This window comes from Malurus melanocephalus, unplaced genomic scaffold (assembly GCF_030028575.1).
Source record: "Malurus melanocephalus ecotype Western Australia unplaced genomic scaffold, MMel_1.1 scaffold_109, whole genome shotgun sequence".
NCBI classification, from domain to species: domain Eukaryota; kingdom Metazoa; phylum Chordata; class Aves; order Passeriformes; family Maluridae; genus Malurus; species Malurus melanocephalus.
Genome location: NW_026623341.1, coordinates 1,499,693 through 1,517,914, shown reverse-complemented (window position 1 = coordinate 1,517,914; position 18,222 = coordinate 1,499,693). Strand labels below are relative to the sequence as shown.

At 36.1% G+C, this 18,222-nt stretch overlaps 1 protein-coding gene across 1 annotated transcript in view; it reads left to right on the top strand.

The window, feature by feature from the left end:
* EYS (eyes shut homolog) overlaps positions 1 to 18,222 on the top strand; it is a 685,229-nt gene that overhangs the window by 222,631 nt on the left and 444,376 nt on the right. The window contains exon 20 of the mRNA XM_057369428.1: positions 1,794 to 1,915. Coding sequence (XP_057225411.1) covers positions 1,794 to 1,915 — 122 coding nt within the window. The remainder of the gene's footprint in view (positions 1 to 1,793; positions 1,916 to 18,222) is intronic.

Here is an 18,222-nt window from a genome sequence, read left to right as displayed (position 1 = left end):
AAAAAAAAAAAAAAAAGTGGTAGTAATATTCAGAGAATCTTAAAATTCTGAATGGAAAGCTGAAAGATATCTGGAGGTCATGTAGTTAACCCGCATGAAGCTGGACTGTTAGCTGTGCTAGAACAGGTCAGTTGGGGATTTCTCTAGCTGAGTTTTGAAAGCCTCTAAAGAGGGTCAGAGTCTCACAAACTCTTTGGGACAGAGTATTCCACTGATTGACTATTCTGGCAATGCTCACCCTTTTCCAATCCCATCTGAACCTCCTGAGGTGTAACTTTCAGCCATTGCATCATAATTCCTCCTGGCACTAGGAGGAATTTCAGTTCTGTCATTTGTGCAACTATCCTCGAAGTTGGTGCTATACAGCCCTCCCACTATGAGCACTTCCCCAAAGGTCTAATACAAAACAAGCCTGGCTGACTCAACTTTCCCCATAGGGCCACACTTTAAGCACTGAGTAACTGTTTGTCTTCCACATCTCTCTCCTTTGAGAGAGATGGTTCCCCACATCTTTTGTCAAAAAACGATGAGTCGAGAACTTCCATGAAATGCAATTTTTTTTTTAGAAAAATTTGTAGATCTAATAAACTAACTGGTCTCAGATGAGATCTTAAAGAATTGAGCCCAAATTACTAAATACATCACTGTCTAAAACTCCCCTACTAAAAATAAAAATAAAAAAAAAATACAAATAACAAAAAGAACAAAACAAACAAAAGATCTCAAAAATTTCAACAAAATCTCAACAAAAGATCTCAAAAATTCTGGTTTTCCATATCTGGGAATAAGATGAATGACTTAATCTTTTAGCTAGTAAAGACTATTTCCTATTACATTTACAGATGTTTTCTAGGTGCTCTACATTGCTTTAGAGATATTTTTGAACTGGAATTTAGATGAGATGCATTAAAGCTCTTCATGCTGACAAAGTGCCAATTTTTTGGGGAACAGCTTGTCTTTRTGGTGCCTCTGGCTCGAGTTTTATCATATGGACATTTGAGTTCCTCTACCCCCTGTGCATTGACTGCAGAAAGCTGGAATCCTGAGGAAGCTGGGAAGCTTTTAGCACATGAATAATGCTCCTGTGCTGAAGGACTTAAAGCATTTAATGAATACAATAGCAGCTGTGTGTACAGACACAATGGCAGAATAGATACTATGGTAAATCTCAAAGAYAATGAAGAATCCAGGGACCCCTCTGAGGTTAAAATAAATGCAGGCCTGCAAGAAGTGTAATTACTGCTGTCATGAACTCCATGTATGGATGCAGCACTCTCATTTGGATCACTAATGATGGAAAGAGACAGGATTCTCTTGTTAGACAATACATCATAGAAAAATCAACTCAAGYAAATTTTCCCTTAATACAGTGGTATAATACAAGGCATTCCTTACTACAACAACAAAACCAAAAAAATTAGGAACAACCAAAAAACCAAACATTGTTTTAACTGCCACATCTCATTTAGAAACAATTTAAAATATAGTGTCTTATGTATTTTGTGACTCTTTTGTGATGAAAAAATACTCATTACTTATAAGAAAACATCAATTTTTTACTCATAGATTTATAACTCTTGAATCAAAATATTCCTATTTTTAAAGTAAAATGCAGTACATTAATCTGCATTCATATTTAAAAGGTGTTTTGAGACTGCATTTAATTTATTTCAATTTTTCAACATGACCACACTCTTTAAGTAAATCTGATCCTAATGTTTTCCAGAYAGTATTTATAACTGTAACTTACTAATTTTACTAAATTCACTTGTTATGACTCTTATTTGTTACAGTTGTTGATGGCTTCTATTGCTTGTGCAACCCAGGATATGCAGGACTGAAATGTGACCAAGACATTGATGACTGCATAGTCAATGCTTGTGAACACAATTCTACATGTGTTGATCTACATCTGGTAAGTAGCAGGTTTTTGGTTTTGGGTTTTTTTGGTTTTTTGGGGGGTTTTTTTTGGTTTTTTTTTTTTGTTTGTTTGTTTTTTTTTTTTAATTTTAATTAAAATGGTAAAGTTTGCTTTCTAGAATGTAAAATAATACTTTCCTGAGTTCTAAATCTCCTCTTGGTCTGTACACCCACCCATCAAAAGGTTTATAATCATGTTTTCCAGCTACTGGTATTTTTGTTTATTTGTAATTGTATAGGCAGAAAATGGGAAAGAGGAATGTTTTTATAATTTAAAAGCAGCWATTGGGTCAATATGGTTATACAGGGAATTCAAAAGGCGCAGAAAATTTTCTACTAGGTGTATTTGGTGTGTTTATGACCTCATTACAAGGGACAGGAACACTCATTTACACCAATTACATTGGCTTCAAAGGGACTTAAAAAGTATCTTATCCAAAAAAAMCTGGTTTACTTTAAGTACTTCAGCATTTATTTTCAAAATTCTTCATCTATGTTAGCTCCTGAGACATAAAACATGTTAAAAATAACTTATGTCTTCTCAGAAATAAAATCATTCTATCACCTGATTCCTCCATGAGAGGAAAGAAGACAGAGATTCACATTGTGTAAACTTCAGCACCAGAGGTGGCCCATGTTTTCTGTCACTCCTTCCAGGAATCTGTCAGGAAGCAATTTGTTTTCAACATACCCAACAGAGGCTAAGACCCTACAGTATGAATATTTTCCTTAASAAATATTCAGGCTGTCAAAAAAATTATCAGTTAAAAAAAAGTGGAAGAAAGGACAGCTTTTTCTTTCTTATTCCAATTTCTAYCAGCACATTTGTGAGAATATTAAACTGATAAGTGTAGGATTCAAATTCTATTGCAATGCTTAAATGTGGGTGTCTGTATATGGTATGAGCTAAGCATCTAAGCACAAACCAAAGATCACTGAGGATGCARGCAGCGCAATCCACAATTCCTCTGCCCATCTTTTGAATCTCTACTTTGGGTGGACTGAACAACCCTGTAGGTACCACTGAGGGCTGCATTATTGCCAAAGGTGTTTGCATTTCAAGAAACCTGAAGTGCATGAGAGGTGTGAGGTTTGGGGGGATTGCTTCATGGGTTTCTTTGGTTGATTTGCTATTTCRTGGTTGGTTGGTTGGTTGGTTTTGCTTGTTTGTTTTAGTACTTGCACAAAGAAATTGCACTTCTTTCTGACAAATCCTGAGGGTAACGTGCAATTGTCGCTATTGCCTAAAATTGAATCAAACTTGGGTTCTTCAAAAGAATTTTCTCAAATACTCTAATTTCCAGAGTTATTTCTTCTTTTCACAGTTAGAACAMTTTATGTATTGTATAATATTTGGGTTTTTTTTTTTTTTTTAAATATGTTTCAAGAGTTAATCAGCACCTTGGAAAAAATCAAATGCTTGATATGGAGACAACAGAGGTTGTGAAGCTTTTGTATTGTCTTTGGATGTTACTGTATATGTACATTTTTCTACCTGTAGACTGCAATTAATATTTCAAGATCTCACATTGGGCACAAACTATCATCTAAAACCAGGACAGAGAGCATTCACACAATAAATTTTATACCTCCAGTGCACATGCTGTCCTATTTCCAGGAGTGTGTTGCATTATGTTGATGTTACAGGGGCCATTCCTAAGTCCAACGGATCCTTTAACTGAGACTGATAAAATGGAGTTGTAAATGCAGTTTAAACAACATTCCACCCCAAATGATATCRGAGATGGAGAAAAATGTCGATTTTTTTAATGAAGTGAATATATTTTCCCACTGAGAGTTTTTTCCATGCCTCACCTAATGAGTTGCAATATTGATCCAGGAAGATTTAATAAGTYGGGCAAAATTTAACATGACAAAGAATGGTAGCTCACTACACAGTGTTTTAGTTTTTTCTTTACATGCCTTCCATCCATTTCTTTCCTTGATTAATTTGTGTTTATTTTTGTCCTGTAGTKCTTATATATTTCTCACCTTGTTTGTCACAGACCTATGCCATTTTGTTTTAAATGGAGCACAGCACAGCAAATCAGTGAGATCCATACAAACTCACTGTTTCTGAGAAAGCATCACATTCAAAACATCTATATGGATACAGTTAGGATCTGCAGAAAATAAATACTGTAGAAATTTAATGGCAAGGTKTCATGTAAGACTCTGTTTGATCCTTTTCAGGCTTTGTCAAAACTGTTCACCTATTTGAACCTAAGTTGAACAAAATTGTTCAACATAACAATCTTTTATACAAAAGGGTTCATTTTCATGTTTTCTTATACACAGGTAAAATATCTTCAATATTTTTTTCATTACAAGATKGTTCTTTGGCATTTTTGATAGCAACATAATTTTGCTATCAAACCTCTCCCCTCCATCAGAATGGGTTCTGTGTAGAGGAAAATATATTTTTTGAAAAGAAATAGAGAATTGCTAGTATTATTTTACCATAGCAATAATAAGCATTTCTATTCAATATTTATATTTCTTCTCCAGACTATATTAAACTCAAATGTATTATATAAGTTTTCTGGGATAACTTCCATGTGGATCATCTTTTAAGTTAAATCTAGAAAAGGACCTAAAAGACTTGTTCACTAAGTGATTGCATTATTCAGTTTCTATGTGACTATATTATTCTGCATAATATTTCCTTCTTATTGTATTCATTAACAAAAAGCACTGAAATTTTTCCACATCATATTATGCTGTTTCATAAATCAAGATTCCTCAATGATCAACACAAAGAGGATTAATGAATTAACATATMTTAATAAAAATGGAAGGAGAGTCATTCCTTCTTCTTCAACCAMAGCTGATRTAAAATAACAGATATTGAATTAAGAACCCCCTAGAAAATTAATTTCTAGCAGTACAGGCTCTCTCTGTCCTCCTCTAAAAGGTAAAATACTAGAGGATAGGAAGCAACATTATCAAGGAAGACTTAAAAACAGATGGAGATCTCTGGAGTTACAAAATTTCTGCATCAAATACCATTTTCTTYCAAAGGTATACTACAGCAGCCTTATTATACAAATCAAAGACCAAAGATCTGAATGTGAGAAAGAACTCCAATATATGCTCTAATTGCAATATATACTTCACAGACTTTACCTTGGCTCTCCAGGCAGTGGGTGGCATTAAACAATTGGAGTGTGGGATGAATCATAGAACAATTTACACTGAAAAAGACCTTTAAGATCATTGACTCTAACTGCAAGCCTAACACTGCCAACTTCACCATCCAACCATGACCCAAATGCCACATCTACACACTGATTAAATACCTCCAAGAATCATGACKGAAATACTTCCCTAAGCAGTCTGTTCTAATGCTTGACACCATTTTAGTGAAGATATTTTTCCTAATATCCAATCTAAATCTTCTTTGGTGGGAGATCAGGATAGGTGAAATACAAAGCTGAATGACACTATATCAGCATAAGGAGATTCTGATTTCCTACTGCATCTGAAAATTCAAGTCACCCAAAAGTTATATACCAGTGAGTTATTATATGCCAGCACAAGCCATTGTCAGTCATATTAGACCCTCTGGTGGCTCGGGAATAATTAATCAGCTACTCTAATTCTGATAAAAGCTCCATTCTGCAGTGCAGCAGCACAAATACTTTTGATSCATTTTTTCTAGGAAAGGGTAAATTACCATTGTCACAATGACACTTGCAATATGTACCCTTCATCTTTGGTGTTGGTACTGTGGTATAATATAGAGCCTTAAAATTAGCTAACAATATTAATTTAGCAATGCATYAGAAAGAACAGGCACAAGAAATGACAATCCTGATGGATTGATCCAGCTTCCAGCTAAGGACCACACAGCCACTTTCTCATTCTGTCCTCTTTATGGGGCTGTGAAGAGAATGGRAAAGAGCAAACAGAAGAAAGCTTGTTGGTTGAGAGTTTAATAAGCAAGGAAAGGGGAGGAAGAATGAATAAAACAAATCACATGATTCAAAGACAATCACTCACACCTTCCACGTGTACACTGATGCCCAACTAGTGTTTGAGTAATGGCTACCTCATGGTAGGGTTTCACCTGAGTAATTTGCAAATTCTTCTTAAAATACTTAAAATAATTAATTCAAAGTATTGTTAGGGGACAATGCACAATGATATATTGTTCCTAATGGTTTATATGAGATCAGACCATGTATATAGTCTGTACGACATAAAAAATTATTTTGTGGTATTTGCATTAAAAAAGCAAAGGTAATAGTAGCTTCACAATTGCTCTGACTTCAGTTTTTGATTGTGCTGTTCTGTATGTCAGAATATAATGCAAATCCTGYCACTTTAGTGTTTGTGGATACCCATGCAGAAAATTGTAATAGATGTTTCCTTCAGAACTTTGTTTCTGGAAGCTATAACTCCTCTSTACTTATCAAATAGTAAAACAAAAATGTAAACAGTAGGTAAAGTTACAGTTGTATGATAATATTTGTATTGTAATCCCATGTCCTCCTTATGGTTAACTCTATCACTACTTGATTTAAAAGACAATTATATCTCTTTCAATAAAATTTAATATTATGGCAATGAGCTTTTCAACAAAATAACAGGCAATAACGCCAACGTGAACTAGAAGAAGTAATATTTTCTTGCTTGGTTTCTGTTTTTAAATTGGTAGGGATAAAAAAAAAGAGTACTAACAACAAGGTGCAATTCAATAATTCAGTTCTTTTAGGAACTTATATTTTGGATTATAGGGAAGACTTATGTGAAGGATATAGACTTACTAAATTATTTTTATAACAAAAAAATAGTCAGAATTGACAGASAGGAGGTTTAGTCTATAGTTCAAGCTTCAAGACCGTAACACAGGGGTAGGTTAGCTCATTGCATAAGTTGTGACAAGATTTGAAAGAAACTCTGGTACTCAGGACCTAAGTACATAGTAGGTAACTGTTAACAGCTTATACTACACAAAAAGAAATTAATCAGGTCTTTGGACTAACTTAAAACAATCTCATTAACTGGTACGCTATACTTAATTCCCTTGTAAAACAGAATTTTCTGTACTTTATGCAAACTACAAAAAAGAAAAATAATTATATTCAAAACCTATAATTTATTTTAAAACATTGAGAAGCACTCAAGGTACGAACTGGCTGAGCTTCAGGAGGATCTTCTTCCCAGGTAACGATAGCAGGTGGTCTGACACTTGAAAGGAAATAAAAGCCTAGATAGGTCTGCATCAATGAAGTTTCCAGTTTTCAGTGGGAGTGGTAATTCTCTAAACTCTCAATAAAGCAAACAAGCACTGCCATGGAAGTTGGCTGAAACCTCATCTTAACTAAGTCAGACCACATGCCATGAACAGTGCACAGTGTACATGAAAAATGGTAAGATCTTAAAGGTTCCCAGGTCAAATAAATTCAAGTTGACTTGTGTCTGAGTTAAATCTATGAATTGACTTCACTGAGAATACCTGTGTGATGAAACTGAATGTGCTGTTGGACAAATAMGTTTCAGRTTGCCAATTACACAGTCCAGAAAAGAGCTAAACAGCAGCTGTAGTTCACCTAAAAACCTGGTAATTGCAGCAGTACTGCTGCAGAGTTTTGCTGCTAATACAACTCACTGTGCTGCCCTGAAGATTTGACATCCCTAAAGTAATTAATCTTCCACTTATATTTAGTCAAAAAAAGGAACAGTGTCTTCATAGTCCTTCAATAAAAGGATTTAAGATATATTGAAATGCCTCCCTTCTCTGCCTTGTACTAAAGTGAATATAACAGTAAAAAGATGGAAAACTGAGTCATTATTGGATGTACTCCTTTATGCTCTGTTAAGTCCAGTTGAGTCAAAGACACTGGAATATACAAAATTAACTATTGATTTACTGACTTAGGATAATGTCCTTAGCATTGATCTGTGGTATTATACATTACTTGGATAGAGTGATTATGATATCTTATGCCTTACTCATCTAATTGCAAGTTGATTTTGGCAAACAACTATCCTATTTCCATTTATTTGTTTTATTTATGACATTATTTTAAAATGCTTTAATTTGATTTTTTTGAAAGAAGGTGCAGACATATATAAAAATTTGTAGCTTCAACCAACAATATCAGTAAATACAGGAGTGAAAGCCTTCTATTCTATGTATTTTACATAAACTGAATTTGAAATACTCTACAGAACTGAATAAAACTGTCACAAAGTAGAGTATTACAAATGGAGATTTAGAGGAAGTTAAAGATTGGCTTTCGAATGAGACTTGTGAACAGAAGGTAAATCAATGTGGTAAAGATACAAGAAGGTAGTCCCAGATGGTGTGCTTTAAATTTTGCCCATAGTGAGGAGGCTGGACAGAGAAAATCAGCGACAGTGGGGAAAGAAGTGAAGAACTTCACAGCATAAGGAAGAAACTGGAGAACTGTGGTCTACTTGTGGAAAGCATAACCCTAAATTTGATTGTGCACTATATAGARACTAACATTATAGTTGAGGTGGGAAATGAAGAGTTTGTACCTTTGAAAGCATTAARAGACTGGCAGTGGCATTATAGACACATGGGACCAAAAAATTTCATTGATTCTAAAGGAAGGGAATWCTACAAAAGAACATTTAGCAGCAGAGAAGCACATAATTGTATGTACTTAGCAGATTTATAGAGCAGRAGGTCACAGAGAAGTATGGGTCCAYRAGGAAATWATTCTGAAAGAAGTTAAATGGTGAAATTTATAGGTCATCAGTCATCCTCTGAAAGCTTCCCACATATACGTCCTTGCAACACAACACACRAGAATTAATTGGAAGACTTAATTAAATATGGAATAAATTCTCCATGTAGTAGAAAAGGTGTTCTTTTTTTGCTTAAAGTATATAAAATAGTTTTGCACCTGACTGTTTCCTTTTCTAGAGAAAATGTGTCTGACAACTTACACTATGGTGTCTCTTTCATAACCAAATAAGTTCTGCAGGAATAAAGAACAGTCTCTTCTTTCTCTTTATATTATAAAATGTAAAAAAAAATCAGCATAAAATATGCAGAACTGATAACTYATCTATTAATATTTGTCATCCAAAGACTAGGAGCTTATTTGCTAGTTTTAGTAGGTCTCTCTAGCTGCTAACCTCTACTTAGAACTGCTTATAGGCTTAGGAAAGCTGCATAACATTTGGAAGGGAAAAAAMCCCAGAGAGTGGGATGTTAACCCATTTCTTTTAGTTACTTCAGAGTTCAGCAATCTGCTGCACCTTTAGATTTTAAAATTCTGTTCCAAGGATTGTGACTAAAAATTTTTTTACTGTGAGTATATGAGTCATAGGAAAGGGTTGCCCAAAGAAGCTAAGGATACCCCATCCCTGGAAGCAATCTGATCTAGTGGAAACTGACCCTGCCCAGGGTCCATATCTTGAAGTACTTTTTATTTATTTATATTATCATTTGACCCTTATCCTATTTCACTTATGACAATGGAAAATTGGGAGCTGAAGAACACCCATGATAGTTTACCAGGTCTAGTACTACCAAGAATTGAGTCTGCTGCAATAAGACTCAGTGGATCTTACTTCTTTAGCTTAGCTATCCTCTTTCAGAGAAAAAAAACAAAAACAAAAAAAAAAAACAACAAAAAACAAATTATAATAAAGATATATTGTGGTTGTATAGAATCTGCTTTATTTGCATAATATAAAAACCTGAAGTATGCTGAGATATTTCCCAGAAAAGGTTAATTTCAAGATTAATTTTATCAGCTTATCCTTTTACAGAAGAATTTACTCTGAAATCACTGGAAAAACATTTCATTCATGCAGTGAGTAATCATATTAATTGATTTCTGCAGGACTCTCATGGAATTGTGAAAATGCGAAATTGTACCAGATTTGGGTTCAATTGAAATGAAAACTCTTGACCAAAAGTCCATGACAGCCCTTAATTATTTCCTCATTAATTTCCCAATTTACTTCAAGTCCAGCCTTCATACTCATTTTGTTTGCCATTTGGTAGTCCAGTGTAAGGGCCATTGAAGCCCTGTGCAGGGACGCACTTGCACATACACCCAATCAGAACTTGGGGTTAACCAGAAGCTTTCTGAAGCAGTAATTATGTATGCATTTGTTTCCTTGAGACATGCTACCAAGACTTGCAAAATAGTTAGGCATCTTCATCAACTTTTGGACTTGTTATTAAAAACAAACAAACAAACAAAMAAAAAWTTTACTTAGCGTTCTCTATCTAGATTTTTAATACTTTGTAATTTTTAATGCTAAGGCAAAGGCTTGATATCTTGCATAAATGCATGACTGTGTTTGTTTCAGCACAGCTTTAACACCAGCCAGAAATTCCCTGAATGTCTCAACAAGCTGTGTTTCCATCCAGATTAATTCTGTTCTAGTCAGACACTGTATCCCTCATATTTCAATGTAGTACTCAGGTTAATTTGTATAGAAATACATTTCTGTTTATAGCAAAACAGATTATTTGAAGCAAAARCTTCACCATATTAATGTAGACTCTCACTTTCATTACAAATATGTATAATGTTGTCTTAAGCATAAATACCGCTRCAATTTTCCTGGGAAAAATATTGAATTTCATATTTAGTTTCACTCATTCACACATTCTCAGTGGAACAATTTAGTGTCTGGAGAACAAAAATGACTGAGATACTGAGGCAACATGAAGTAATTTTTTGTATTCCAACTATGTTCTGTCCTTTTTTTTTTCTTTTTTTTTTTTCCCCCTAATAGAGGAAATGCCAATTAATGCCATGATTTTTATTCAGGAATCACTAGACCTTCTCTAGCGGGTATAATTAAAAAATAAAACCCAAACAAGCAAGCCCAAAAACAAGCCAAGAAAAAAAAAAATAAAAAATAAGAGAATTTCATCAGAACTTCCCCTGCAGTGAAACCAAGAAGCAACAAAACTTGAAAAGAATTTAGGATTTTATCATACTTTTTATTTAATGAATATGCAGAACAGGTTCACTGTCCTGGTAGCAGATGAGAGACCGGGAATTATGCCAAAAGAATGTCCAAACCAGCTGAGCCTGAGGCACTCAGCAGCACAACAAAGAACAGCAAGTGACAGCACCAGGGGACTCCATGCTGAGGCTGAAGGCCCATCTGCCAGTACTACCTGCTGTGTGAGTAGGACTACTGCTTTCCAAGGGCTTGGATTTGGGATGCCCTGGTGAGACTGCCAAGGCTTGTCCAGCCCTGGGACTGTCATCTCTTGCTGCTCTTCCATGTAGGTACCAGTGCCATGGCTGCTGCAGGCCTGGAACACACTACAGGTGACTTCACATCTCCAGGAGTGTCATAAAGGACATGGGTGCCCAATGTTCTTCTCTACAATCCTGGCAATAAGAGAAAACACCAGAGAGGGTATGGATAAATCCAATTGGCCAACAGCTGTTTACATTACTGGTATTRATAAGAGTTCCATCTTTCAGGACCATGGAACCCTCTCACATGATTGAGGCTAGGAAGATGTGGGATTTGTGGATTTGATCAAAAAGGACAGAAGCATCTTTGACAACAGATTGGCCAACCAAAATCAAGAGAAGTGACAGACTCAGTTGTCAAGCAAAGGGTGCAGGGGATTTAGAGAGACCTCCTGATCAACACACTAGGGCTGCAGAGGGCCCACTTCAGTCTATACACAAAAATGAGGAGGAGCCAAGAGGACAGAATCACAGAGAAAACTCTCTCACCTTTTCTGAGAAATGAGTCCAACTGTGTGCCCACCTGAGGTGCCAGTGCATTAACCCCTGCAGCACCCCAGCAAGGAAAGAACACAGAGCCAGRCTCTTCTCARTACACAATAGTCCCCTGTCACAGAGACAAAGGCCACAAATAATGCCAAGTCCATTAAAATGTAAAGAAAATATTTTTACTGTAAAGGTAATTCTGAAATAGGTTGCCTGGATGCGAAATATCCATCCTTGGATTTATCAAACATCCAGCTGGATAAGGTTCTGAACAGGCTGTTATAGTTGACCCTGAAGTAAACAGGGCAGGGGGAACTAGACAATCTCCAGAGGTGCCTCCCAGTGTGTATTTAAGGATGATTTTCRATACAGAAGTTTGATTCCTGTATCTCATCAAAACACTCACAGTTTAATATATACCTTTCACTACAGTGATATAAATCTTTATGGAAATAGTTTAAAGGTATAGAAAAAACCCAGAGTTCTAGAATTGCATTGCAGAAATGTTACACRTTGAGAATTGAGAAAAAGGTGGTTCACATTTGTTGAAATCATTTAGGTGGAGAAAAATACATGGACAGAAAGTCACACTAAAATATCTCCATTAGAAAATGCAGCAGTAGTTTATTTAACAACTGCTTGACTTGAGTGTAAATGAGTATACAAGGATAGGAAGCTCAGGTTCTTTTGATCCAATCTTAGAGTAAAAACATTTAMGATTGACTTGTGCCAGAATAGAATCAGAATTTTAGTTACTAATGCCAGATTACATGTGACTTTAGGTCACATCTCTATATTTTTCTTACTTAAGCAAAAAACGTTCTGTAAATGGATCTCTAAATTTACTTATGTAGGTACTTCACCAAAAGTCTGAAGCAGACACAGTGGAGACATTCCATGCAAATATAGTATATGTTGATCAGAGTAAAAATAAAAAAAAACTCCAAACAAAACTAAAAATCCAAATCCACTTCAGATTCAAAAACTAAAAAATGAAAAATTCTGTCTTTTCCACTCGTATTTTGTAGCACACCTGAATTAAGGGTAATGCTAYATTAGCAAGCAACACAGTTAACCCCAAACAGAATGAAACAGCCAGGTTCTGAGACCTGGCTGCTAATGATATACTTGTTTGGAGGGAAGAGCTTGCTATTTTTTTTTCACTTTTGGAGAGCATTAGGTTGGCGCATTTTCTATTTCAGTTTCTTTCAAAAGTGATGGGGGATTTCTGTGCACTGAGACCATTGTATGGCAAAGCACAATTAAGGGAGGACAACTGAAAAATTTACGTCCAAAACATAGTCCTGAGCTAAACTAAAGCACTAATGAGTTTGAAYGATAAGAACCATGACAATGAGAAACATATGAACACATGGCTGTTTTTGAATTGCTTTGGTCAATAGATTCATAAAGGACAAGTCTTCTGAAACAGCAGTTTGTGATCTCAGTATGGATAACAGCTTGGAAATCTCTGGCTTTAAGTCTGTCCCTCATTAGTCAGCTGAGATACTCAAATTATGAGTAAATGTACTGATTGCCTATAAATGTTGTCCATATGTTTGTCTGGTTTTGTGCCCACTAGAAAATCAGTGATCCATTTAACAGAGCCAGACAAAATGTGCCAAGTGATTGAAACAGTTTAACTCTTACTGGTTCATAACAGTGTGTGYCACTTCAATGGAACTCAGCGTTTGTACTTCAAAAAAAAGTCTGCATATTGTCACAAGCCCTAAAAGACATCAGAAACTAAATTTAGACTGTTCTTACTGTCAATCTGCCTGTTGGCAGAGGTATACTACTGAACTGAGTGGAACGATGAAGGAACCACCTAGMTGTTAGCACTACACTGGCAGATACCACAGAAAGTACATTTTCTTCAAAAGGTGAGTGCCTAGATGCTTTAGGTAGCTTCACTGTGTGATGAGCCTGACTTATATCTCAGTGTAACATCTGCCATGACGTAGTTCAGTTAGTCATATGAGACAAAATCCTGGTAAGGACTTATTTTCAGTTGCTTCATTATGAGTAGCAAGGACAAAGATTTTTTTTTTCATGATACACGTTCCTTGACGAATCAGGTGCTGAGTAGTGTTCAAGAACCTTGCTCAAACACAATCACTGAGACATGGAAACAAGAAAAAASAAGGAAAAACACCACTGGTGGAGGATTACAAAAGTTTTTAACTGGTTTAGCTTCTTTCAGTTTATGAGTGCATATGCTATGGACATGCCGAAATCTCTTTTGAAACAAGTATTCGCACTTTAAAGACTTCGTAGAACAATTTTGATCACTCTAATAAAATATATGCAGTATTTTTAGAAATAAGCTCAGCAATATCAAACTTCATCTTAAAATTAGYTTAGGCCTGAAATACAAATACAGTGTAAGAGACTGAGTTTCAAATATTGAGCTGGTTTGTGTGGGAGGGTTAAGTCTTTGTTTTGTTTAGTTCTGGTTGTATTTGGGGATTTTTTTTTCTTTTGTTATGAGAAACAATGTCACATTTTGTACAGCAGAGAAAAACACAATACACTTTTTGATTTACTCTGTTGACACTTGCTGGTTAGTTATACATCTGGGAGGACTGTCATTAAATGATTTCTAAATAAGTCCAAAACTAAAAAAGCATCTGCAAGCCAAAGTCCCCATGCTATAGAGAACAATAATGCACATTCTGCATGTGTACCCACAGGGGAAAGACACAAAAGGCATATCAAAGAGTCTGGCATTTTCATTTTATTACCTAGGCAACATTCCCAGTCTCCTCTGGCTGTGGACATATGCTTTTTAGTCATGTTGTGATAGTTGTTTCATGCTTGAGGAATGAACAATAATTGAGACACTGGTTTTCACATGCTTTAAATATGTCAACTTCATTAATAACTAATGTAATTATAAACAGTAGGCCAAGAACACCTTCTCACAGAGCCTGCTACTGTGTAGAAACTCAGATCTTTCTCCTCAGCCTTCGTTATGTACACGTGTAGCTTCCAAGTTCCCATCCTTATGTTATTTCTGTTGGTTTTGGCTGTATTCCCAGTTCCTACCTTCCAGACTGTCAGTTTCTCTCCACTAAACCTCTGTCAATTAAAAAGTCTATAGTATTTCTATTTGTAACTGCATGCATTTCATTAAGAGAGATTAAAAAATCTTGAGTTTGTTCTATGTAATACTGAATTGTAACTGACCAAGGGGATAGAAAGGAATTGTGTGAAAGAAACAAGCTTTTTCCGTGCCATATTTTAGCAATAAAAACACTCCTTTGACAAAAAAAGATTAGGGACAAATTCTAATAGCAATCACAGCTTTCAGCATTATGAAGAATAAATTGAGAAATGTATTAAAACAACCACCAGTTTAGGAGGRGTTTCTGGATTCTCCATTCCCAGCTGCTCCACATGATACAAGTAGAAAATGTAGATTAAATATGGGCTTAGAAAAAAAAAATAAATTCATATCAGGAAAACAAAGAAAACAGAAATTTATTTTTAAAACTGGTAACTAATACACAGTAATTGTTTGATATGATACTAGTTTTGATCTAGTTGAAGTGTATTCAATGTTATGGATGTGGATCTAATAAAACCCAGATTTTACAAAGTCTTAGGCTTTCCTCCCTGTCTTTACTGAATATATCTCTTCCTTATAAAAGTTGCCTATATCTTCTCTATTTTTTAATTGCCCCAATTATTTCAGTGCCATTATCAGAWGTATATGTTTTTTTCTTATGATGCTCTTGATTTTCAGTCCTAAAATTTCCTTCCTTTTCTAAACTGTCAGAWAAGCAGAGCACACATCAAACACAGCCTTTGTTTAGCAAGCGTATATCAGAGTATCTTTGTTATCWCCTTCTGTCTCTAACCTGTAGGTGAGAGAAAAATGCACTGCAGACTAAATTTCTGTGTCAAGGTTTARCCCCTGACAGCAACTAAGCACCACACAGCTGCTTGCTCACTCCACACCCCAGTGAGGTGGGGGAGAGAATTGGAAGTCTGAAAGTAAGAAAATCTGGGGGCTGAGATAAGTTTAATGATTGAAATAAAATTATTAGAGAGAAAGAGATATTAAATGCAAGGAAGACAAGCGATGCAAATGGAACAAATTGCTCAGCACCAACCAAYCGATGTCCAGCCTGTTCCCAAGCACTAGACCCCTGGCCAATAATMCCCCTACTTTACATTCTGTGCACAGCATCACAACTGCATTTGGGTCAGTYAGGATCAGCTGTCCCAGCCRTGYCCTCTCCCAGCCTCTTRTGCTCCCAAGCCTAYTCAGTGGCAGGAGAGCACGAGAAGATKAAAACTTCTTGACTTAATGTCAGCCCTGCTCAGCAGCAACTAAAACATCAGTGAGTCAACATTATTCTCATCCCAAATCCAAAATACAGCACTGTACCCATTACTAGGAAGAAAATTATCGCTATCCCATCCAAAACTAGGACACTTTGGAAACACCATTCTTCAGAAACACAGAAGTCCCAGCAATGCTTACATGGTTATAGCAGAGAAATTGCATATTGGGAATGTCTCCAGGCCACAGTTAGAATCATGGAATCAGCTACAGTAGAAAACACCTCCAAGTTCAAGTCAGACCATTAACCCAGCCCTGACATATTCTCCACTAAATCATGTCCCTCARTGCCACATCTACACAGCTTTTAAACACCTCTAGGGTTGGGGACTGACTCTGTTCCTTGGACAGTCTTTTCAAATGCTTGATAACCTTTTTCATGAAAGTTTTTCCCCTAAAATCCCATCTAAACCTTCCCTGGCACAGCTTGAGGCCATTTCCTCATTTCTTGTCACATGTTACTTACAAAAGACTAGAAAGATCAATCCCCATCCCCACATCACTACACGCTCTTTCCAGGTAATTGCAGAGAATGATAAGGTCCCCCTCTGAGCCTCTATTTCTCCAAGCCCTACAAGCAGTCTTCACAAGGCTTGTGTTCCAGACCCTTCACCAGCTTCATTGCTCAAGTACTTTTTATTATTCTGTCATTTCTTATTAACAGAATTGTCTTTCTGAACATTTTTTTTTTTTTAATTTAAATAAAAGTCCCAGTTTGCTTCTCAAATTCATGTTTTAGATGAAGGGACTATTCGTTATGAATTAAGGGTTTGTATTCTAAATAAGCACCAGTCTGTTTGTCTTTGAAAATTGAAACCTCCTTCTTCATCTATTATTGAGTACAATTGTGGCAGCTAATCCAGAATAGTGCTTATACTGGCTTTTTGCATACATATCAGTAAACAAATATTCTTTATTCTTGTTCAGAGTATGCATGCTTAATGAAATATCAAAATGGCAAGGTGTTCTGGTGCACTTCTTATCAATTATCWCTTGATTTCTTGAGGTAAAGAATGTTACAGAGCTCTGCCATGGTTTTTYCAGCTGTATTAGCTTTCAAACACGCATACATTATGTGAATGAAAAAAAGAGTAGGAGCAATCCTGGAAATAATTTTTATTTTTGAWGTTACTTTCGATGTTCAGTATTTAAAGGCAGTGATATTTTCTAGTTCCTCATATACTTTTCAGAAACAAACATTTAATTGGAGATAAATAACTTTTTCATATGGTATTTTAACAATTATACTACAATACACTTCCACTGAGTCTAACTGCTGAACAGCACCATCCCAAAGACTCACACCACGTGCCCAAGAGTATTGTCCAAATGCTTCTTGAGCTCTGTCAGGCTGGTGCTGTGGCCACTTCCCTGGGAAGCCTGTTCCAGTGCCCAACCACCCTCTAGGGGAAGAACCTTTTTCCAATATCCAACTTAAACCTCTTCTGACACAGCTYCAGGCCATTCCCTCGGGTCTGTCCCTGGTCACCACAGAGAAGAGATCAGTGCCTGCCCCTCCTCTTCCCCTCACGAGGAAGTTGTAACTGCASTGAGGTCTCCTCTCAGTCTCCTCCAGGCTGAACAGACCAAGTGCCCTCAGCTGCTCCTCAAAGTTYCCCTCAAGGCCCTTCACCATCTTTGTYGCCCTCCTTTGGACACCCTCTAATAGYTTAATACATGTATGTGTTTCTATTTTCCAGATATTAGCATCTTAAAATTATTTCACATAACATTGCTGTATCTCAGAACAAAAAAACACCAACCAAACAAAAAGGATGACACCATAGGTGAAAAAGGAAGAGTAGGGATCTTGCACATGTGYCTTGACAAACCGTGGTCATATATTTATTGCCTGAGATGAGTGATGGGAAATGCATTCTGGCGTTTTAAGTCCAGTTCTCACAGTGCTCTTGCAGTCTTTTTCTTTCCCTGCAGGAAACACATTTCTCCACAGCATCCCTCAATTCTTAATTTAACTCATTAACAGAAGATGATCAAAATCATATTTGATCAAGGTCTAAACGKGGTGGTAAAGATTGCTTAGTCAGARGTTATGTCCTTTCATGCTCTTCTTGCTCCGAATCTTCCCTATCTCTCTTGCCTATCCTATTTTTTAATGCTTTCCCCTATTTAAATATTTCTGATTYAGTGCATCCCTCCAGGGTCTGCCACTGTATCCTCACAAACTTATCAGGTTTGTATTTCAGATTTGGTTTTTTGTTTTTGGTTTTTTTTGGCCGGGGGGGTTTT